The following is a 23,625-nucleotide window of genomic DNA, read 5'->3' on the forward strand; positions in this document are numbered from 1 at the left end:
TCCACATTAAGAAAATAATACACTATGACCAAGTGGCATTTAGTCCATGAATGTAAGTGTGGTTCAAAATTTAAAAATCTTTTAATTTAAACCATAATAATAGATCAAAGGACAAAAATAAAATTATGATTCTCTTCAGAGATGTTCAAAAAGGACCTTTGACACTTGTTGTACATGAAGACACTTAAAAAGTAAGAATTGTTTATAATTGATACGTCTACTTCATTCTTAAAAACAGTGTTTTACTTAGGGGTAAAGAGTCAAGTACTCCCATTAAGATCAGGTCCAAGGCAGGATTGCCCACTGCCTGAGATTGCGTTTTCTCAGAAACAGATCCAGTTAAGGATTTCTAATTTTGGGGCTGAAGTCCATATGCTTTCCCAGTTTGAAAACTTGTCTCCCTCTTCCTTGGTCTCCTCTATTTTTTCTCTTATCTATTCAAAACAGTATTTTATAGCACAGTGTTATATATAATCTCATTATATGAGAAATACTTAACCAGTGAAGCCCACCATGAGTCTCCAGGCAATTGAGGAACTGAACTGCAAAGTGAACTTTGAGAGATGAAATAAACTATCAGTGTGAACATTGCTACCATAAAGTGTAATAATAAATTTATTATTGCCAGAATTTGAATCCTGACTTTCTCGCTTATTAGCTTTGTGACCTTCCATGTTCCTCAGTTTCATCTGTAAAATGTAGATGCAATGACACCTACTTCAAAGGTTCTGAGAATTGAATGAGATAATCTTTGAAGAGCATTTATCAGGTACCTGACACATAGAAGGTTTTCACACATCTAACCAATTTTGGTTTCTTACTTTCTTTTCTCTATATGCTAGTTTAATTCCACGTGTCCTCTAAGGACTTGCAATCTGGAAAGTCTCAGGGGCCAGAGCACAGAGAAAAGCCAGTCTTGGGAGGAGTTAACAGAGTTTGGCTCCTAGGCAGAGGCCAAGGGAAACCTGGTGCCCAGGGAGAAGACAGGAAGATAATCGAAAGAAAGGGAAAAAAGGCTCCCAATGGGAGTTCTTTGGAAGTGACAATACTACTCACTTTGGCTCTATGTTTGCTCACCATTGATTTCTTGTCTCCCTTCCTGCTCCTCTTGAAGGCTGCTAGAAATGTGGACAGCAGGAATAGATGCATCTGAGAAGGCTGGATAGAGAAAACTCCAGGGATGTGGGTAACTGACCTGGGGACTGGGTGTTGGGCTGATGGAGTCTCAAGGCTAGGGTCACCCTAGAAAGGAGGATATCAGGCCACAACCTCTTTACAAAGGGCCAGCCAGGTCTGGGGGGTGCTTCTGATGCCAGGATTTTCTTCTGGAATTGATGGGAGGTTGGGGGGAAATGGAAGAGGGAATGTCGAATATATGACTACTTTGGTTTAAAAGCAAAGAAAGGAAGGGCTAAGTCCAACTTTGGGATGGAAAGAGACAGTTTTTCAGGGAACAGGGTTTATGACTAAAGAAACCAGGCAGTAGGGCTGATTGGGAGCACATTTGTTTGGTTAGAGAGGAGAGGAAGTCAGCTAGGGCAAATGGTCAATTGTAAACAGAAAGACTATAGTCAGAAGAATTATGTTAGTGATTTCATCAGTAAGATAATTTGAATTTAAATTATGCATCCCCATATTTCAAATGGAAATGAGAAACCCTCACAAATCCTTTGACTTCGTTATTGGCGTTTAGTGACTTATCTAATCTTGACTTTGTTGACTGACCTTCCAGGTCTCCATGTGAATGTCTCTGCAGGGATGAAGGTAGAAGCAGGTGCTTGGCTGGAAATATGCTTTCAAAGAGCTTGGCCAGAATTTTCTGAACAACAGTGTCTTGATCTGGGTAGTGGCTACATGGATGTGATCAGGTATTCACCTTACAAATATTTAATCAAATTATACACTTGAGTCTTGTGCATTTTACAGTATGTATGTTATACTTACTTAAAAAGTTAAAAAAGAAGAAGTTGGCAGCAATTTTAAATGTTTGGAGAGGTCAAGTAAAATTAAGAATGAAAAGAAGTCACTGGATTGGCAACAGGTCATCAATGGAGAACATTATTGATTTTAGCAAGATAACTCCACTAGCAAAAGGCTGAAGAGTGAAATAAGTATTTTAATCAAAGAGATGACCAATCAAACCAAATGTCTTGTTTTTTGAAAACACTAATAAAATATGCAAATCTCTTGCAGTGCTAGTCAAGAAGAATAAAAAGAAAGGAAGGAGATAAAAACCTTAGGGGAATGAAAGGTATGATCAGCTAGAGGTTGCCAGGCTGGAGAGAGGAGGGGTGGGGCAGGTCATGAGCTGAGGCTTAGAAGAAAAGTGAATTTACTCAGAGCAGTCAGGAGAGGAAGATCCTGGATCAGAGGTGAGTGGGAGAAGAGGCATTCTGGTTCCTTGCACTCTTCCTCTGCTCTTTAAGCAGTCATGCTTACCCTTGGGTTTGTGGTACCCAGAAGACATACAACAGTTTTAAGGATATCCTGATATTTTTTCCCCACTCTTCACTACCATTCTATTTCAGAAAGCCTTCCCCTTGTCTTTTTACAATCTATCACTGAAGATGTCTCACTCAGTGGTTATACATAGCAAGGTTCTTCTAATCTGACCATGATATGGAGCGCATCCTGAATTCAGTCTACTCCATTATAAGGCATTTCTCATTTTAGGGTTTTGTTTATTTGTTTCAATAAAGAGCTCAATTTGCAAACATATCTTAGGAATTTGGCTTTTTAGGAAACTCCTGAGGACTCCCACCAATGTTGTTGTTGGTACCTGGGTGTGGAGTTGGTGCTCAGGCTTTCTAGAAGGTAAATGGAAAGGGCAAACATACATCACATGGTTAGGATTGACAACCAGTTGAATGTCTGCCTAGTGTTAGCTCTGGCTAACAGAGAAAATGTCTACTGCAGCAGAGGGGATCCTTAGGCCAGAATTCTATCTATCTGATCTACCCAGTTATTCAGGCAGGGGCCAGGACCCTAGTGAGAAATTAAAAAGGAATAAAGAAAGACAGTGTTCAAGGGTAGGAACAAGGGAACTTCTTAGGCTGGAAGCCATATTAAGGGGAGGTACAGGAAGTGATAGCTAAGGTCAGGCTACACTTGAAGCTTGGCAAGTAGGTATCCTTCATTTAAGTTTGCCACAACATCTAGGAAACAGTTTTTGGGCTATACATGACTACTGTAAAGTCAACACAAGTCACACAGTTGGTGTGGTGACTCACCAGGCAAATGCAGCCTTCAGAGATGCAACAATAGGGCAGGGAGTGTTTGAGGAAGGAGATTATCAATTGTACTTACTATGGTCTGGTCCACACCTGGAATCTTGAGTCCAAGTCTGGGACTAGGCTACATGTCCAGTGCTCTTACACAGGAACTGAAATGCTCTGAATAGTATGATGGTCACAGAAAAAAAGTTGAAGCAGAGATTTGGCCTGAAGACAGGATATTTGTCATACACACTTCCATTCCATCCTTAATCCCATCCCATTTCAATTTGGCAATAGTTGTTATATGGCAGCAGAGGTGTTAACCACTCTAGCTTTTTTATTAATGATGGATTGTGGGCAAATCTAAGGAGCCCTTCTCATAGAAGTGACAAAGAAAACACAAAAACCTTAAACTTGAGAACTGCTCTATAATGCAACAGATTGAAAAAGGAAGAGGGCCTTCAGATTAGAACCTCATGGTACAGTCACCAAGTGACACATCCTCAGTGATTTTTCAGTGATTGTGGGAGGACAAGGGAAAGGCTTCAGACAATGCAGGGCTGAGATGCTTTATAAATTTTTGGCCTCCAAGTCACACTGACCCATGACAGTATGCAATCTAGGACTATAGGATCAAGCAGGGGGGAAATAGTCTCATTTTTTGTGAGTGCCTATGTATAAGTTAAGTACTTTTACATAGCTTCTCATTTAAATCTCAAACATCCTATGAAGTTGGGCCATTATCTCCATCTTGCCAATGAGCAAATTAAAGTTTAGAGAGTTCAAATAACTTCATCAAGGCAAAGTGGCTAGCAAGTGACAGAACAGGATTTTCAGTTTAGAGAATCTGAATCAAGAACCACTGTTTTTAGCCTTTTTGATATCCTGCCTCCTGATGATTTAAGACCACAAACTATTTTTGAGTGGGGTACATTGAAGTATGTAGGATTTCTATGCCATATTCAAGGAAAGAGAAACTAGGGGTTCCTAAAAGAAGTTCAACCAATGTCCCCAAGACTGAGTGATACCACTGGAGGAAGAAGACCCTATAAAGAGTGTTCTCAGATGGATAGAGGAATGTGCACATGCCTAAAAACCATATGAAATCATGGAGGCCATCCACCCCAAGGAGAAAGTAACCAAAGGGATACTACACAAGAATGGAATGGTAGTTTAATGCTGACCCCTTATATTCAGGTTTGCCCAAACAGGTTATAACATGTTATATGTTATAGTGACAAATGAATGAGGCAGATGGAGGATCAATGCAGTGAAAAAAAGAAATTAATGCATTGGATTTTGGTTCTTGGTAGTAGAGAGGAGCAGCTCTCTGTCTCATCAATACTGGCTTAGTGAGGCCCCTAACATTAAAAAAATTTTTTTTGCCAGTATGTATAGTTGTTGCCTTGACTATTAATCTGGTCTGGATGGCCACAACTGCGGGGGGGGGGGGGGTGTCACAGATGTTAATAGGATCTGGAAAGACCTGGATTTGAATCTCAAATTTACCACCTACTTGCTATGTTATCTCAGGCAAAATAGTTAATCTCATTTTAATTATATCAATTGCCTTGTATGGAAAGGATGTTTGACCTATTTTATTAATGGAGAAAAACACTCAGATTATGCATACCATATTTTTCAGCACATTATTAAACATACTAAGTTCATTTAAAGAGTGTTTTTTTTTTTCTAAAACATAAAGCATTCTTGATGTCTGAAATATCTTGGATGTTTATCATGAAGAAGGAGTTAGCCATATGGAAGAACCACAGAAACCTACTCAGGGTGGGTGGTATTCATCTATAAGGTAGTCCCTCAAATTTTATTTACAGTTATCTAATCTATTAATTCAACCTACCTCAGTAGAAAATCCTGGCAGAAATGTTGAGAAGGTAGAAATGTAAGTATCTCCAGAGGAAGTTTATCTCCTGTGGAAAATGATAATGTGTCCTCTAATTATCTTATTTTCCTGAATCCTTTCATCTGTTTCTTCAACCAGAACAATGCTTCTTTCATGTTTTCTCTAGGCACGACATTGAGGATGAAAATGTGACACATCTGAGCTCAAGAAGTTTTGTTTCTTTCAACAATTATTAAGTATTAGGAACTGAGAATATAAAGATGAAAGATAAATATGAATTATTTCCTCTGATTGCTCATTTGTTTGGTGGAAAGATGTATGAATGCATACATCTTTTAATGGACTTGTGTACAACTATGCATCACACATTTGGTTTAAGGCAGTAAGCAAGAGACACACACTTAAGTGCATACAACAAACTGAAAGGGAGGGTGGGTTGAGACACGCTCACTACACTGTATTGAAATTGTCAATTTAGGTCCCTCAGACATCATCATGGGATGTGTCATGGAAGCCCAGAGGGCAGGTACCTGACTTAACCTGAATATGGGATGTAGGAGGAAATAGAGTAAAGAAGACTTCCCAAAGGAGGTAACTCTTGAAAGATGAACAGAAATTAAAAAGGAGAAGAGGATGGAAGATGGAGCACAATGATTCTATCAGATGTCAGTTTTCTGATACTATAGTTCACTTAGCTGAGAATATGGCCAGGCTTTCCCAATACCACAGCTGGGAAAAAGTCCTATAGGACTGCATCATTTTTTCTTTACATCATTTTGTGCATTAATAGGAAAGCAGTCTTACCTGAGATGCTGGGGCTACCCTACAACCACACAATGGAAACTCCTGACACCTTCTTCCTTGTGGGTATCCCAGGGTTGCAGCCTTCACATCTTTGGCTGCCTATCTCACTGAGTGCCATGTACACTGTCGCTCTGCTAGGAAACACCCTCATTGTGACTGTAATCTGGCTGGATTCTACTCTACAAGAGCCCATGTACTACTTCCTGTGTGTTCTGTCTGCTGTAGATATTATTATGGCCTCCTCTGTAGTGCCCAAGATGGTGAGCATCTTCTGCTCAGGAGACAGTTCCATCAGCTTTAATGCTTGTTTCACTCAGATGTTTTTTGTCCATGCAGCTACAGCTGTAGAAACAGGGCTGCTGCTGGCCATGGCTTTTGACCGCTACGTAGCCATCTGCAAGCCCCTACACTACAAGAGAATGCTCACACCTCATGTGGTGCTGGGAATGAGTGTGGCCATCATCATCAGAGCCATCATATTCATGACTCCACTGAGTTGGATGGTGAGTCATCTACCTTTCTGTGACTCCAATTTGGTCCTCCATTCCTACTGTGAGCACATAGCTGTGGCCAAGTTGGCATGTGGCAACCCCATGCCCAGCAGTCTCTACAGTCTGATTGGTTCCTCCATTATTGTGGGCTCTGATATGGCCTTCATTGGTGCCTCCTATAAACTGATTCTCCAGGCTGCATTTAGCCTCTCCTCTAAGAACGCGCGGTTGAAAGCATTAAGCACATGTGGTTCCCACATGGGGGTTTTGGCTCTGTACTACCTACCTGGGATGGCGTCCATCTATGCAGCCTGGCTAGGGCAAGACATGGTGCCCTTACACACCCAAGTGCTGCTAGCTGACTTGTACCTGATCATCCCACCCACCTTAAACCCCATCATCTATGGCCTGAAGACCAAACAAATATGGGAGCGAACACAGGGTTTGCTGATGCGCTGCCTCTCTGACCATTCCAACCTGGGTTTGTGAACACAAAATCTGTTCAGACATTAAGCATACCAGCCAGCTTCAAAGATGCATTAGAAATATGTAGAACTGCTTCAGTTTATCTAGGAGCTACAGGGATTCTAAGACGAAGTTGCAAAGGGTAACCTTGCATGACTTTTCAATTTCTAGCAAGAAGACGAAATGATGCTGATTTTTTAACAACATTTTTAATGGTTTCAAACAATAACTATCTGAGATAGACTTGGGCAGAGAATACAGAATGGGGATTTTTCTTTCCTTAGCTATTGACCCATATTTCCAACCTAATATCCTACTAAATCCTATCCCTTTGCATGATGAAAAAACATGTCTGGTCCCCACCTTCCTGTCTGCATTCCTCAGAATTGCCCCCTCCTTGTGGGACTATATGGAAGCATCTGTTAACATATGTCCTGCCCTCTGGCTCACTGATGAATCCACTCAGCTGTGGTCACATGCTCACTCCTGGACCAAAATCTTTCCCCATTCTACTTTCATAAATGTAACCACTTGATCTGAGGAGATAGAAACTTGGGATCACTGATGGTGGCTGCCTGGAAAAAGACTTGGTTTACAGAAGAGAAGCTTATTAATGGGATGGAATGAAAAGGCTTTGAGTTTAGGTCTCTGGTTCCAATTCATTCTGGATACCCAGTACATTCTCTGTTATGAAGTTCTGTAAGAAACCCCTATATCCTTTTACCTGTCTATTGTCAAGTTCCCTTCTACTGATGGGGGCGGGGTGGGATGTTAATTCAGAAAGAGCACTGAAGATTAACTGAAATAATAAATGGAAAGCACTTAACACAACATTTGACATATTGTATGCACTAAAAAAAGTATACAATTAATGATAAATTTATAATTCCATAATTCTAAGGGGGTACTTCTAGGTTCTACTGAAACTGTAGTCCTGTGTACATCAGCACTCATGTGATAACTCTTCCAAACAGAACAACTTTGTACCTATGCCTGTTGCTAATCTCGGACTTGTTTACCTACCAAGAGTATCAGTGGAGCAGGAACTGGCCTCTAAAAATGTGATAATGGTGCATTGAGGTTCAAAACAGCAGCAAGAAGAAATTTTTCCTTGCAACCCCCTAACAAAACAAGATCATCAGGTGGTTAAGCATATTTGATAAGATACCCATTTTGAAAATGCACACTATTCTCTCTCCATAATCAACCCCTAACAATGGACTATGTCCATTAAATCAGAGAACATTCAATGCACTAAATAATCTGATTAACAGAGACAAATGTGTAGTCCAACCTCCATCCAAAATACAAATTTTCAGCATTTCCAGCAGGAGTCTGCCCTGCCAGATTTGTTTTTTTGCACATTAGTATTCCCTTCATCTAGCTGGGACTTATTTTTGGTACTCAAATATTTACTGAACAAAATATTTCCCAAAGTGACCTGGTTTCCTGCCATGGTTACCCCCAAACAGAATATCCTGTGCTTCTCACAATACATTCAGATACAGCCCCTGCTCTATCACACAAAGCAGTGTGTGGTTATTTAACCAGTACCTGGCACTCACAGTCAGTAGACTCCCTCAATGTTGAGATTTTTAACAGATTACAACAAATCCTGCTTGAAAAAATGGAGACTGGATTTCCTGCGGAGGGCCAGGGGATGCTATCGGCCCTAGGATTTTCCTCCCTGTTCCCCCTTTTGCAGGTTCCCTTCCCTTTCAGTTTCCTCTCCCCTCCAAGGCTTAGGCAGTGCACTCACTGGTTTCTCTGCTAGTGAAACAAGGGTGGGCAAAGTGCATCCCTCCCTCGTAGTGAATGACAGTCCACATCAAGTCAGAGGTGCCACCTGAGGCATCACAGGGAGCAGTGCAGGAACTCTGCCCTCGACATGGCACCCTGCTCTTTCCCTTCTGGACCACTTTTTTTTTTTTTTTTTTTAAACAAGTTTATTGAGGTATAATTGATAGTCAATGAACTGCATATATTTAAAGTGTAGAATTTGATACATTTTGATATATATATAAATCTGATAAACCCTCACCACAATCAAGGTAATTAACATATCTATCACCGCCCCCCCCCCCCCCAAATTTCTTCTTGTCCCTTGGTAATTCTTCCCTCTTCTTTTTCCTTCGCCACCCCCCAAAAACACTGGTTTGTTTCCTGCTGGACCACTTTTGAAGGTCGTGATAAAAGAAATTATTCATCAAAATAATTTTAAAACACATTGTAATTACTCTCCAGTTTTTCATGTCTCAACGAGGAAGAGCTTATTTTCATTTCCATCTTAGACATATGAATTCTAATTCCCTCATTTAACAAATAAATATATATATTTAACAAATATATATATATAATATACTATATATAATGCTAGACTGGGGCTACAATGGTGAAGCAAGCAAACAAAGTCCTTATTTTCATGGGCTTATTATTATTAGAAGGAAAGTATGAGAAACCATCTTAAAGTAAAGGTTCTCATACACTTAAGAACTTCCATCTTCTTGCCTGGAGGTCTTAAAAATCAATGTGAAATAAACAATGTGGATTCATTTAACCTTGTAATTTTTCTAACAAGAAATCAGAGCACCCAAATCAGCTTACAAATGTCTCACACACACACACACACACACACACACACACACACACACACACACACACACACAGACACACTCACACACAGTAAATGAGGCCATTCCATTTTGTAATGCATTTCAGGTCTGATGACATTAGCAACTTAATAATCCTCCTTTTCTATGAACTTTCCAAGATTGATCGTAAAAAAACCATAGTACAAGAACAATACTTATTTGATCCCTAGCCTCTTCTGCTAAATGTCCATGGACATGACTGGAATTGCTTTCTAAGAACCTATTTCTCAGCTTTATAAGACAAAACAATTCCCCGGGGAGTCCACCCACCCAAAGACATGGCCCCACCATCATAGGTCAGCTCAACCCTTTCTTTGCCAGGACCAGCTCTGTGATTTACCAGTTTATAGCCATCCAGCAACTTCTCCCCTTCTACTGCTTATTTTCAAGGAGCAACTTGGAAGCATGGTGGGTAGAATGAGTTTATTTCTCCATTTTAGCCTGATTTACCTCCTTCATATGTAAACAGAAAATACAATAAAAGGAGGAAGACTATTTCTGCTATTTCTTACAACAGATAATTGGAAGATACTTTCCTTCTGCCTATGCCTAAGCCAGCATCAACTTTGCTGTCCATCCTAACCTAGTAATCACTAGCTTTAAGCTTAAATTACATCAGAGGTTGAATTACATAGCTTCATGGTGAAAATAAACAATGTCACATATATTGTATCCCTTTGCAATGAAGCCAAACCAGTAATTCCCCTATGCTTGATATGCAGTCTGTTTTTAGCCACAATCACTTTACATCATATTCTTAAGACCCTGCTTTAGTGACTAACTTCTGTACAGCCTTACTCTCCTCATACAACAATTACTTTAAGGTCAATATCCCAGATATAGTCTTAATTCCCTATGATTACAATGATTCTCAACTCAGCTTTTTTGGCCTAGTTCTATTTTTTCTCCCCATACTTCCCTTCTCCTATTCCTCCTTCTGTCACAGATTCAGAGAAGAGAAAGGCAGGGAGAATACTATCTAGTTGCCAGAAGCATGAAGATTGCTTTGCTGAACTCAACAGACCCAAGCTTTAGCCCAGCTAGCACGTGGGTGAGGGAGTCTTACTATTCATTTTACTGTTTTCATTATCTCCATTCTGTACTCTGAGATCACAGTCCTCATTCTGATCCACAGAAAAATGCATATAATCAGTTGCATAATATACAACTGTGGCCCAGAGTTTGCTACTGGCATAGGTACTGTCAAAAGGGCTCCAGACACTCAGGAGAGGCCCTAAGAATCAAAGGCACTGCCGTGAAGATGCTAGCTCTCAGATGGGGAGATGGGAAGTTTACTGCATACGTATCCATGGTTTGTCTTCCTCTATACTTGAGAGAGGAGCAAAAGTAAAGGACAAATCTGTGATCCTCACAACAACCCGTGAGGTAGGGGAGCATGCAGTAATTATCCCCACTTTTCCAATGAGGGAACTTAAAGCCTTTCCAATATGTGAGATGTTTGATACCCAAATGCAATGAATGATAAGCAGATATGTGATTTGAGAAGCCAGTTTGTCAATCTTGTTTTATTTGAATATGAAAAATGCTTTATAATCTTTTTCAACAGCTTTATGGGAAATAACTTGCTTCAATAAGGCCATTCCAGTTTCCTCATTCATAAAGTGAAAAAAACAAAAAACAAACAAACCAAAAAAACCCAGTAAGTCTCACAGGTTTTCCGCTCCAGCCACTTAAAGAGGCAGGGGTAGGACGCAGGTCCCCTTGGTCTGAGATAAAACAATTTGTCCAGCTCGTGCTGAGAGGGGCAACCAAGAGGATGGACTTGGGAAGTCCCATATTTTTTGAGTATTCCATTTCTCTAATAAGGAGGCCAGAGAGCTAGGGTTAGATATGGTTTGCTTAGCAACAGCAAAACCTCAGATGAAGCATCCTCTGACTGGTATCAGCATCCGATGTGGATATGGACAGTATTCTCTTGCTTGTTACCCCATATAAAGAGTTTTCTAAAGGTAATATCCACTTCCTCATCTTCGCTAACTTTATTACATCACTAAAAAGGGACCAGGGAAGAGAAGCACAGGCTACAGAACAGATGAAGTCCTGATTCTTAACACCAATAAATTGTCTTAGGAATGCTCAGATCCTCACCATCAGCCCTGCTGTGTTTCTCTTGTAGGGAAGAAAGGCTCACATGACTGGGCCTCAGCTTTTTAACAGGAGTGTTGAGTGACAGACTTAAACCCAAAGCAAGAGATGACTAGGTCAGACAGAGGAATCCCTGGATTCTAGGCCCAGCTCAGCTTAAGGGGACATTTGTCAGTGTCAGGTTCCCTCAAGACCCCTGCAGGCCAGGTGAAGGTCCATCTGGCTAGAATGGTGACTCTCAGTCCTCCCCATCCAGGAAGCAGATGGCCAGAGGAGTGGTGTTATTGGTGTCTATGCTGTAGCAAGGACTAAAATAGGGCAGGAGGTGTCCAGGAAGGAGTCATGGGGGAAAGTGAAAATGTGCGCATCGTTGTCGGTCACATTGTAGAAGGAGGTATCATGGGCCTCATAATCCAGGAAGACACCCCCCAGCACGGAGGGACTGGCAAAGACAGGAGAGGGTATTCATCGGTGCCTGCCCAGTATTCACTTCCCTTCCTCAGTCTGATCACCCAAAATCCATAGTGGGGGGATAAATAGACCACTTCCTTCTGGTCTAGATTTTCCTTACACACTCCCAGGCCCCATTCAGACCTATTTCCCACCTCCACCTCCCAGTAGTGCCAGCCTGAGGAAATGCACCGACTGCCCAGGACTATATTGTAGCGGTAAAATCTCTCAGGATTGTCTGGCAGTTTCTGCTCAGTATCTCCATAGTGCACACTTTTTCTGTCCTCAGATACAATTAGGCGGGAGTAAGCAGTATCTGGATCCAGGTGCACATCAGCTAAGGAGAAAAGATCCTGGTTGGTAACAGTGACAGGGTGAGGGGAAAGCGGGGGGATGGAATGGATGACGTTTCTTTGATAAATATAGCCACGGATTTCCCACTAAAGGGTGGAGGTGAGGCTAGATGGGCATCCTGAGGACACTAAACCATTCTATTGGAGGGGCCCATCAAAATCTCCCCCAGCATCCATTACCTGCATGAGTCTTCAGGATATCCCTTAGTCCCGGCACACGGCACTCTGTCTTCAGCTCTAGGGACACCGGTTCTGGCCACTGCAGGCACCAAGATTTGCTCCTGGTAGAGGAGGGGTAAGCCTTGGGGCCTGAAGTCCTAGCTCTGCCATTTGGGCCTGCCCTTAGGATAGGGAAGAGGGGCTTGCCCAGGGACATGCTCAGTGAAGTACCCCTCCTCAGCAACACCAGGCAAAACAGAGTGTGATGATTACTTGACTGATCCTGAACCATTCATAGCACAGAGACCAGAACATCTGCATTCCCATGCTGTGGGAAGGGTTAGAGGTGAGTCTGACAGCTGGAGAGGTAAAGGTATGCCACAAAGGAGATGGGCTGAGACTTAAAGCTTAGAGGGCTAATGGAGATATATGCAGTCTTTTGTCCCCATGGTGATACCTGAAATGAATTTGACCAAGTACCAAGAAGAGATAGGAAAGATGAACAAATCTCTAGGCACCACCAAGTGAGAGGGAGAAGACTGCAGACCAGCACCTGATTTCTTGTAAGTACTGTGTCTATGTTCCTTTTCTACTTCTGGCTCTAGTCATGTCCCCCTATCCCTTACAGGGTTGCATAGAGGCTCTGAGGATGGGAATATACCTGGTTAAGACTTCCTGAATACCCTAGAAGGAGAAAAAAATGCCACACGTAAGTATGTGCTGTTCCTTGGTGGGACCAGACACCAAGCTCTGGGAGGAGCTTTCTCTATCAGAAAGGGAGGCAGACAGCAAAGCTGGGGAGAAGGTGTGCAGAAGCACAGGGGGTGTAGTCTATGGAAGGGTAGCAGAGCAGGCTGAGCTTTTGCAAGACTGGCAGATTTCAGGCTTCCTCTCAAGACAGGAGGATATGATGTCAGAGCTGCCTGAGCATTGTGTCATCTATGAGGCTATAATGGGCAAGGCCATCTTTCAAACAAGGGTAGGAGAGCACGTGTTAGCTGGGGGACCCATGTCTGCCCAGTACAGAGTGCTGACAAAGCTTTGTTGAAGACTAGCTAATCCTCCCTGCTGGAGTCCCAAGCTATATTCAGCTCTCACTTAGGGTTCTCAGGAAAATCTGCTACTAACCTGCAGCATCCACCGGACAGGCCTCTGTGACCTCTCTTCCAGCTCTGCACTCATCCTCCACAGGATCCGGCTTTGCTGGGCTACCTTTTCATGACTCGACTCCAGTTTCTGCCTGGTCTCCCTCTCCTCCTGCTCTAGGCTGGCCAGAACTGCAGCTGCCTCCACCTCTAACTGCCGACCTGATGGCTGTCTTTCCTTCAGTAATCGCTGATATTTCTCAAACTCCCATATGATACTCTGCTTTCGGCTTTCCACCTGCATCTGCAGAGCCAACACTGGGAAAGCAGCATGATGTTGTTAATGTCAGGGTCACCCAGGATTGAGGATACTGGCACATGCACACACACGTACTCTAGAATGTTTTGGTACTGTGCCGGTTTGAGTGTATTGTGTCCCCCAAAAGCCATTATCTTTGTGGTCTTGTGTGGGGCAGACGTTTTTGGTGCTGGTTAGATTTGCTTGGAATGTGCCCCACTCAGCTGTGGGTAATGATCATTTTGATGAGATGTTCCCATGGAGGCATGGCCCCACCCATTCGGGGTGGGCCTTGATCGGTGGAGCTATATAAATGAGCTGACTCAGAGAGAGGAGACTAACTGAGTACAGCTGGGAGTGATGTTTTGAAGAGGAGCAAGCTTGCTAGAGAGGAATGTCCTGGGAGAAAGCCGTTTTGAGGCTGCCTTCCCAGCTAGCAGAGGTTTTCCGGACGCCATTGGCCATCCTCAGGTGAAGGTGCCCAGTTGCTGATGTGTTGCCTTGGACGCTTTGTGGCCTTAAGACTGTAACTGTGTAGTGAAATAAACCCCCATGTTATAAAAGCCTATCCATCTCTGGTGTTTTGCATTCTGCAGCATTAGCAAACTAGGACAGGTACCAACCAATGCCAAGCGCTGTAGGCAAAATTAAAGGATACTATTTTTCCTTTTCTTCTGTTCCCATAGCTCCAGGGGATGCTTCTGGGTCCTACTATTACTTTTAGGGTCTATGATATTATCTTAGTACTGTATGCTACAGACTATTTTCCATTTTCATAATAATAACTTGATACGTTACACTTAAGTGACCAAGGCAATGTAATTTAACTACAGTGTTAGACGGTTTTGTGTCTTGCTGGTATTATACCAATTCAAACTGTTTTTAGATCAGTTCACTATTACCTGCTGTTGATCAAAAGTTCTGCTGGATTATTAGTTATGGGCCTCATATTAATTTCAGAGGTTATTTCCCAATACTATTTTAATAATTGAACGCTTACCAAATATGGACTAACTGGGGAAAATAGAACAGAAACTATGCTTTGCAAAGAATTGAATAAAACACAACACTGTGAACTAATGTATATGTGAGGCATGTACTTTTCTTTTCTCATGTGTGAGAAAGACCAGATGTAATCCCTCCATTATGAACAAGAAACTGGAATTGAGAGACTACGTGGCCTGCCTTAGGCCACACACCCAGTAAAGAGAAAGCTGGTAGTAGAACCCTAAGATCCCTGACTTCAAAACCCACATTCTACCACACATTCTACTACACACTATGGGCCAGCTTCAGGACAATAAATAAACTCATTTCCCAGGCGGCAACCTGCCTTCTAGTCAGCAGTCCGTTTCTTCTCGCCAACTTCGAGCTTCCAGGCCTCTTCTTGCTCTTTCTTCAGCTGTTCCATAGCCTCATGGAGCTTCCACTGCAAGAGATAAAAACAAGAAGAAGCCTCCTCAGGAATCCTGGGCTGATAATGAGGCTTTCTAGCATTGGCAGGTGATGGGGAAACCAGCGTCCCTCACACAGTGGGCCGGAAGGATTGCCAGGAGGAAAGGAATGGCACAGAGCGAGAAGATTCCTGCCTAGATTACATCCAAGGTACTTTTTTGAGAATAACTTCCCACAGTCTCTAAGTTTCTGAAAAATAGAAGAAAAGGGCCACTTCCATATTATAGAAAACTACTTTGGACCTTCCTATCAATGCTTATTTTTATCCTTACCTTCCTTGTATCCCAAGGTCTTCTAGAATTTTATTAAGTGTGATTTAAGTGGGTCTGCAGTATCAGCATCACAGGGGAGCTTGTTAGAAATGCAGAATCTTAGACTTCACCCACACATACTGAATTAGAAGCTGAATTTCAGTAAGATCCCTGGGGGTTCATACGTACATTAAAGGCTGAGAAGCACTTTCCTAGAACACTAATACAAGGGATTACTTTTGGAAAGCATAAAGTACTCTGATAATAATATTAATCATTTTATGGAAGACTTACCAAATGTCATACATGCCTTACGTTTTAAACATGCATTTGATAGTCACAATTCCATGAGACTGGTATTATCCCCATTTTGAAGATAAGAAAACTAAGGCTTAAAGAGTGACCTTCCCAAAGATGTTCAGCTAGTAAATGGTTGGGCTGGGATTTGAACCCAGGTCTTGACCATTATGTTATACTACCTCCCTATTTCAGTAGGCTAAAAAAAAAAAAAAAAAAAAAAAAATGACAAAGCAATACAAATGAGAGAATATCTTAATTTTTTTAGAAATTCTCCTCTTACAGGAAAATAGCTAATTCAGGCATTTATCTTACACTCCTGCCTTCTAACCTCAATTCCAAGAAAGAGAATTAAGACCAGTACTAGATCACTGGATCACAGAATCACTGGGATAATTAGTGATTCTGATAAAGGCATGCCATCATGGACATCTGCAAGAGGAAGAGGAAGAAGAGGCCTGGAAGCTGGAAGTTGACAAGGGTAGCTATAAAAATGGCCTAGGTGTCTCAGAAGAAGTGTTCAGTAGGTGATTCATGGCCTCGAAGGAGCAGCGAGTGCATCAGAGATCACTTGTCAAGAAAAAAAGGGCTTGGGAGAAGAGAAAGAACATCAGCCAAAGGGCAAGAAGACCTTAGTCCTAGCCTTTGCTCTTTCTCAAACTAACTTACCCTCAAGTCAGAAGGGATCTTAGAATGTTAGATTAGTTCCTTTCATTCAGTGCTAAGTGACTCACCAAAGCTCTAAAATCAATTATCATCTCAAACTTCAGGGCCTCAGTTTTTCCCAGAAAATGAGGGAGCTAAGATGAATCAGCTAAAGTCAAATGACGATTCTGTAGATTTGCTAGAAGTTTGCAGATTCCGACAGGTACAGTTTTGGCTACTTATATAATCGTCTCATACTCAAACTCATTCAAGGTGCCCAGAACTGAAACCCAACTGACCTTCAAATTCCCAGTACTGAAATCATCTTTGGGTTAGGCATTAAGCTGTGTTGATGTCAGGGTTGGGGTGTGTGGATAAAATGGGAGAGAAGGGAGTCAAAGAAAGTCAGGAAGGCAAGGTAAGACAGAGATCAGCATATCAGCTCACAGGGATCTGTGAGTGTGAGGAGCCAAAGGAATTAGGTCTCTTTACCCTCTGGAGCCCCTGGTCAAGTCCTTGATCTACAGAATGCCAAGTGAGGGGTAGAAGAGACAACGAAGTGGCCATCTCTCACCTTATATTCCCAGGCAACATCCTCCATAGGTACGACACTGTGGGCCTCGTGCTCTGGGGACCGACTGCAGGTGTCACACATCACCAGGCCATCCTCTTTGCAGAATATGTTTTGCTGTTCCCCATGGAGCTCACACATTATCACCCTTCAGCCCCTCTCCAGTATGTAGCCCTAGCAGACGGACTTTTTCTACAACGCTGGCCAGCTGCCAATTAGGTCGCAGGTTCTCAGGCTCAATGGGAGCGCGACAGAGGGGACAAGTGTAATCCCAGTTCTGGGATTCTCCTGGAACCTCCCACAGTCTGGAGAGGCAGCTGTGGCAGAAGCTGTGGCCACAGTCAATGCTCACAGGCTCCCTGAGGAAGGTCATGCAGATGGGACAGGCCACTTCTTCCACAAAGGCTTCTACCAATGCTGCAGAATCCATGGTTGCTTCTCGTATCCTCCTCAGAACATGAGTAAAACCAGGAAGAGGTAAGTGAAGTCTGAGAAGAGAAAAAGAAAAGTAAGAGAAAAAAGGTACAGAGCAGAAAGACAAGGAAAAGGGATAATTAGTGGTTGAAAAGACTTCTTCCTTTGGATCCTTTATTGACCTTGCTTAATAAGCACAGGCCTTCACAACCAAATTGGTGACTTACACCACGGAAAGGATACCTGGGGATTCCTAAGAGAGTGGATGTTGGGTATTCTGTTTTTACTTATTTGGTCATTTCTGACTCTCCTCAGGGTTCACTCTGCCAATCCATTCCCAAGTCACTCAATCAATCTCTCCAAGTCAGGACACTGTTTCTCTTGAACTTGGGTAAGGACACAATGTGGTGCTTCATTATCCAAAATTGAGACCAGAAATAACTCTAGCCTCATTCTCTGGTATGTTTACATGTGTATTTACATACTTCAAGGTGCAGAAAAGGTAATATACAAGAAGTCCATTATGCATAATTATACATAAACTATATGCATAATTTGTTTTCTTGTGTTGCACGCTGACATGCAAAGCCGAAAGGAAAACAGCAGTACTTTCTCCACATCCTGTAAACCCCTGCCACTTCTCCAGCCATGAACAGTTATTATTTGAGAAGCCATGATGCTCTCCTCAGCCTTCAGTGATAAGTTAGAAATACAGATGAAATAACATTCCTTTAGAAGATAAAAACAAAGGACATCTGATGATAACTAAACTCATTTTGATGACATCACAACTCTGGCAAGGAATCTGAGATTTTCCCAGAGCACACTTGGGTATGGAACTTCCATGGTCAATGCCAGGTTCTTGGCTCACCTGGAAATATTTATTTATTTATTCACTTTGAAAGTTTGTCTTACCAGTTAGAGTCTGTAAAGGGAGAAGCCAGGTTGGTCTTAGACGCTTCTGTATCCTGAGTACCTGGAACAGTGTCTGTCATGTAGTTAATGCTGAATAAATATTTGCTGAATGAATAAACCAGCTAGACATAGGAAACAGTTCCTAAGCCCACAATACTTTTATAATTTGTTAGGTAATTGAGAGTCTATTACACACTAATAATAGTGACTAGCATTCCTTGAGCACTTACACGAAACACCAGCACTGTTCTGAACAGTTTCTATGGATTAACTCAGTTTATTTCACAGCCCTACATAGAAACCATTATTATTCTCATTTTACAGATGCCTGGTTCTGGGTTCCATTGTTCTTTATTAGGCAAATGGCAATCTCTCTAAGCTTCAAGGTATAAAAAAATTCAAGAGGAGAGAAAATCACTTTGATTTAGGGTGGTCCAGTAGGGTTTCCTGAATGAGGGCAATAAGGAGATCTTGCAGGATTCTCTGTTGAAGGACACGAGCAGATCATGCCTTCTCACTGGCTTCCCTGACTCTTGATTTTCCTCTTCCCACTATCACTACTAAACTGTAGGATCCAGTATCTCAAAGCCTAGTTTGCTAAATCATTAACTTACTCAAGAACTTATCCTGGCTCCCCAGCATTCAGTCCAAACTCCACACAAGCTTTATCTCAGGGGGCCCTATAGAAATCTCCCTCCCTTCACTATTGAAACTGCACCTATGCCCAGCCAAGCAAAAAGAGTAGCTTCCACACTTTTTTATACACCCCATGTCCATTCATTCTACCCAACCACACTTGGATTCCTGCTGTTCTCCCAGCTGAAAATGACCTGCCTTGCACTCTCCCTTATCCCTGGTCTTCTCAAGTTAAATTCTGCCCTGAGCGAGGCTCCTGCTTACCCTACTGCTGGCAGATTTCCCTTCTCTAGACTTCTGCATCCTTCCTACCACCAAGTTGCTCCTCAGTTCCCCTGTCCCACAGGCTTATGACTGTGGATGTTATGCTGGATCTTTTACAAAGAGCTTTTAGTTCATTAAAGCCAGAGAGCCCTATATTTAAGAGACAGAGGCCAAGTCCTTTTTTAGGTCTCAGCTGCCTCTTCTCTAAAACAGGATGGTAGACTAAGCACAACTAAGTTCTTCTTCTACAGTAGGCAGAATGATACACACACCCCCACCCCACCCTGCTCCCCCAGAGATGTCTACATCCTAATTCCCTGAACCCTGTGGTGAATTTGTTACATAACAGGGCAAAGAAGAATTACACTTGAAGATGGGATTAAGGTTGCTGATCAGACCTTAAGATAAGGAGGTTATCCTGGATTGGCCAAGTGGGCCCAAGGTCCTTAAAAATGGAAGATGGCAGCAGAGAAGTTCCGAGTCAGAGACAGAGATGTGGCCACAGAAGCAGGGTCAGTGATGAGGGTGAGAAGCACTTAACCCACAGTTGCTGGCCTTGAAGATGGAGGAAGGGACCTCAAACCAAGGAAAGTGAGCAGCTTCTTGAAGCTGGAAAGACAAGGAAACAGACTCTCCTCTGAAGCTTCCAGAAAGAACACAGCCTTGCCAACATGTTGATTTCAGCCCAGTAAAACCCTGTTGGACTTCTAACCTAGAGAACTGTATGATAATAAACTTGAATTGTTTTAAGGCATTAAATTTGTGATAATTTTTTTATGGCAGCAATAGGAAACTAATGGACCTTGCTTATGAGGCCCTCAATAAAATAATAAAAGAATAGCAGAGAGACTAGGAAGGAGATCATCAGTGGCTACATGATTTACCAACCTTCTGTTGAGAGATAAAACAGAGCAATATAACTGCTGTCTGGAAATGTAAAAAGGATGAGAGTGGAGGACAGAGTGGATCTGCAGGTAAGATCTGGGAGATTCTAGGCTTGGTGGCATATACTATGGGATTAAGGTTGCTGATCAGCTGACCTTAAGATAGGGAGGTTATCCTGGATTGGTCAAGTGGGCCCAAGGTAATCACAAGGGTCTTTAAAAAGGAAAGACAGAGGCAGAGAAATTAAGAGTCAGAGATAGACATGTGACCACAGAAGCAGGGTGGAGGGAAGAAGTAAGAACATAAAGCAACAAAAGCCAAAGGAAAAAGGAGACCAAAAAAGTGAGGGGGGGGGTGGGCAGAGAAAGAGAAAAAAATAAAAACCAGCAGTATCAATCTAGGAGGTCCAACATCCTAGAAAGAGAAGAGGAAAATGGGGAAAAAGTAATTTCAGTACACAATGGGAAAAACTCTCCTGAACCTGAAAGACTAAGAACACGGGGCCAAAACACAGGGACTGATAGATGCAGATCTTCTACAAACAGACTTCTAATTGACCCTTCCAAATCTCCTTCTCCTTCCTTGTTTGCTGCAAACAGCGGCCTAGCATTTTATCTCCAGGGAAAAAAGAAACCTGGAGGACTCTACTCTCTCAAGAGGGAAGTTCTTGGGAAGAATCAGGGCTAATCTCTAATATGTCATGAGTTTTGGCATTTCAGGGCCCCCCCAAACAGGCTCTCTAACTGTTCACTTTAAAGGGAGCCTACTAATTGACAAGCCACACCAAGGTGGACAAAACAGTCAGACACATCAGCAGAGAAACTCACATCTGCCACCTAAGAAAATAAATCTAATTCCCAGATCTTAAATGTAAAGACAACCAAACATGACCAGCTACATCAAGAAAACCAGAAGCACAAAAGACAAAGACCAAGATAAACACAAATGACCCCCAGAAATAAGGAACAGAAAGAAACAAAAGAGATAATTTACTTCCCTTAGATTCAAGAAGATACTGTACCTATAAAACGACTGCTGAGAAATAAACAGAAAAAGCACTCAGTAAATGATAAAGACATTTTTCCAGCTACTCAGACCAAAAGCCTGGCAGTCTTCATGTACTCTGATTTTTTTATACTCCATATCCAATCCATCAGCAACTCTTACCAGGTCTACCTTCAAAATATATCCAGAATCCAAACCCTACACCACTATCCTCCAGCCAAAGCCACAGAGTAAAAGCTAAAATCCTTACAATGGCCTACAGCATGTCACATCATCTGTGCTCCTGCTACCCCTGACTGAGCTCATCATCAGCCCTCTCTCTCTCTATTTCTCTCTCTCTGGTTAACTTTGCTGCAGCCATAGCGGTCTTACTGTTCCTCAAACATACCCAGCACACTCCCATCTTAAGACACTCTTTGTTCCCTCCACCTGAAATACTCTTTTTAACAGAATAGCCTGTCCTGATCTCCATATAAAAATTAACCACTTCTCATGACTCTGCTCTATTCATATCACATAACATCATTTAACATGTATTTGAATTGTATTTGTTTACCATCTTACTTCCCACATTAGAAGTCTCATGAGGATAGGGACAGTGTTCACTTTGTTCACTACTTTATTCCCAGCACCTAGAATGGTGTCTCAAATATTTGTTGAATACGTGAGAATTAAATTAGATGATGGTAGGCTGGAAGTGGAAGAAGTGTCAAAATCTTCATTTAATACAGTGGGACACCCTGAGCTCCAGTCCAAAGTTGACAATAGAGGTTGATGTCTATTATTTAAAGCTTGGGAGATCAACAGAACTAAAATAGCAATAAAAAATTTAGAAGGTGGCAATAGGAAAGTGGGCTAAAGAAATATCAAAATGATAGATAAAGAAATGCGCTAGAAGTATACTATTTAAGTTTCAGGTCATAAAAATGACCTAAACACAGAAAAGTTAAAAGTGGTATCTTCTACCAAGATTCGGGAACACGTGTCTGCTGCTCTTAAAGATAAGCCCTGCTTTCTTGTTGTTTGATCATACATAAATTATTTTAACAAGACAAATAATTAAACGTTTATCTGCTTCAACTAAATTATATTATGCCGGAATGCAGCGTCTTTCATCCTCACTGTGCCTTTGGCAGGGTGGGGAGCCGGTCTGGGAAGGGCTTCAGAGGCGAGGGGCGGGGCCTGGAAAAGACACCAGGGGAGGAACCAGAGTGGGAAGGGGAGGAGGGGCGAGGGAGGAAGGCAATGACCTCCAGGGTTCGGGAGCAGAGGGGGATGGCAACCTCCCGGCCACAGAACACCCGGGAGAACCTCGGGGCCGAACCTCAGGGCAGCGGGCGGGTGGGGGCGGGGAAAGTGAGCCTGCAGGACTTCCGACATTTAGAGCAGCACGGCTGTCTCCCCACCTCCCTCCTCAGCCCGGACTAGCGCTCCGCGGGGGACGCCGAAAACAGACACACGGAGTTTCTGCAACGTCAAAGCGGCGGGTACCGACAGAGCAGCACTCACCCGCTGAATCCAAGCCCCAAACCCGTGGAAGAAGTTGCCGACTCGGAACCGCTCCTCTAGCCTCTCCCTCAGCCCCCCAGGCACCGCCCCCAAGACCGGAGCCAATGAGTGGCGGGCACGGCCCAGGCGCCGGTATCCGCCGGGCTGGCGGTGACTTTGTGAACACAGCCAATCAGAGATAGGGATTAGGGCAACCTAGCCAATCGGAGATGGGCGCGGAGGCCTCTTAGCGTGGCCTTGGTGTCTCAACGTCTTTAGTTTTTCTGTTTCCTTCTCCGCTCTGAACTCCTTAAACTGTTGAGGAACCCTAGTGCCAGAGCAGCGCGGCCTTTCCTGGAGGACAGGGCCAAGGGTGCAGATTCTCCAAAGAGGCTGCCGGACCCTGCGTTAGGAGAGGCCCAGCAGGGTCTCTGGCCGAGGAACCGCTTGGCGTCTTCTGTCTCCTGCTTCTCTGGCTAGACTAGTGGCTTGTCACAGCTAATCTTGTACCTTCAGGTTATAACACTGGACCTCATGTTCATGTACCAGTTTTCCATGTTAAATTCAGTAGTCTAGGAGATCAGGCAGGTTGGTTCTCTGACCCAGCTTCCAGCTCAGGAATGGACACACACGTGCAGTGAACTCGGCAAGAACCTTTTGAGGTTCTCTGAGGATTATGCGATCTTTCATGACTCCAGGCTGCAGATACAAGTTTCCCGTAAAAACCTTCCTGGCAGAATTCCTGGCGAACTGTTACTCAATACTTAAGCAGACATCTTTCCCCCACTATAAAGTAAGAGGTAGATACTGGAAGCTGGTGGAGTGGGGATGGAACTCCTGACCACAAACTGTCATTAA

At 42.8% G+C, this 23,625-nt stretch overlaps 1 protein-coding gene and 1 pseudogene across 1 annotated transcript; one reads left to right on the forward strand and one right to left on the reverse strand.

Moving 5' to 3' along the window:
• The first annotated feature begins 5,818 nt into the window (after positions 1–5,818).
• On the forward strand, positions 5,819–6,863 carry LOC119537188 (olfactory receptor 52I2-like). The gene has a single exon (XM_037839747.1). The coding sequence runs from the start codon at positions 5,889–5,891 to the stop codon at positions 6,861–6,863; it is 975 nt and encodes a 324-aa protein (XP_037695675.1). The 5' UTR covers positions 5,819–5,888.
• A 2,123-nt stretch (positions 6,864–8,986) lies between these two features.
• LOC119538291 lies at positions 8,987–22,870 on the reverse strand (annotated as a pseudogene).
• Positions 22,871–23,625: the final 755 nt, after the last annotated feature.

Source organism: Choloepus didactylus, chromosome 6 (assembly GCF_015220235.1).
Source record: "Choloepus didactylus isolate mChoDid1 chromosome 6, mChoDid1.pri, whole genome shotgun sequence".
Lineage (NCBI taxonomy): Eukaryota > Metazoa > Chordata > Mammalia > Pilosa > Megalonychidae > Choloepus > Choloepus didactylus.

Coding starts and splice junctions, on each gene's coding strand:
- LOC119537188 (XM_037839747.1), top strand. CDS start 5,889: ATGCTGGGGCTACCCTACAACCACACAATGGAAACTCCTGACACCTTC.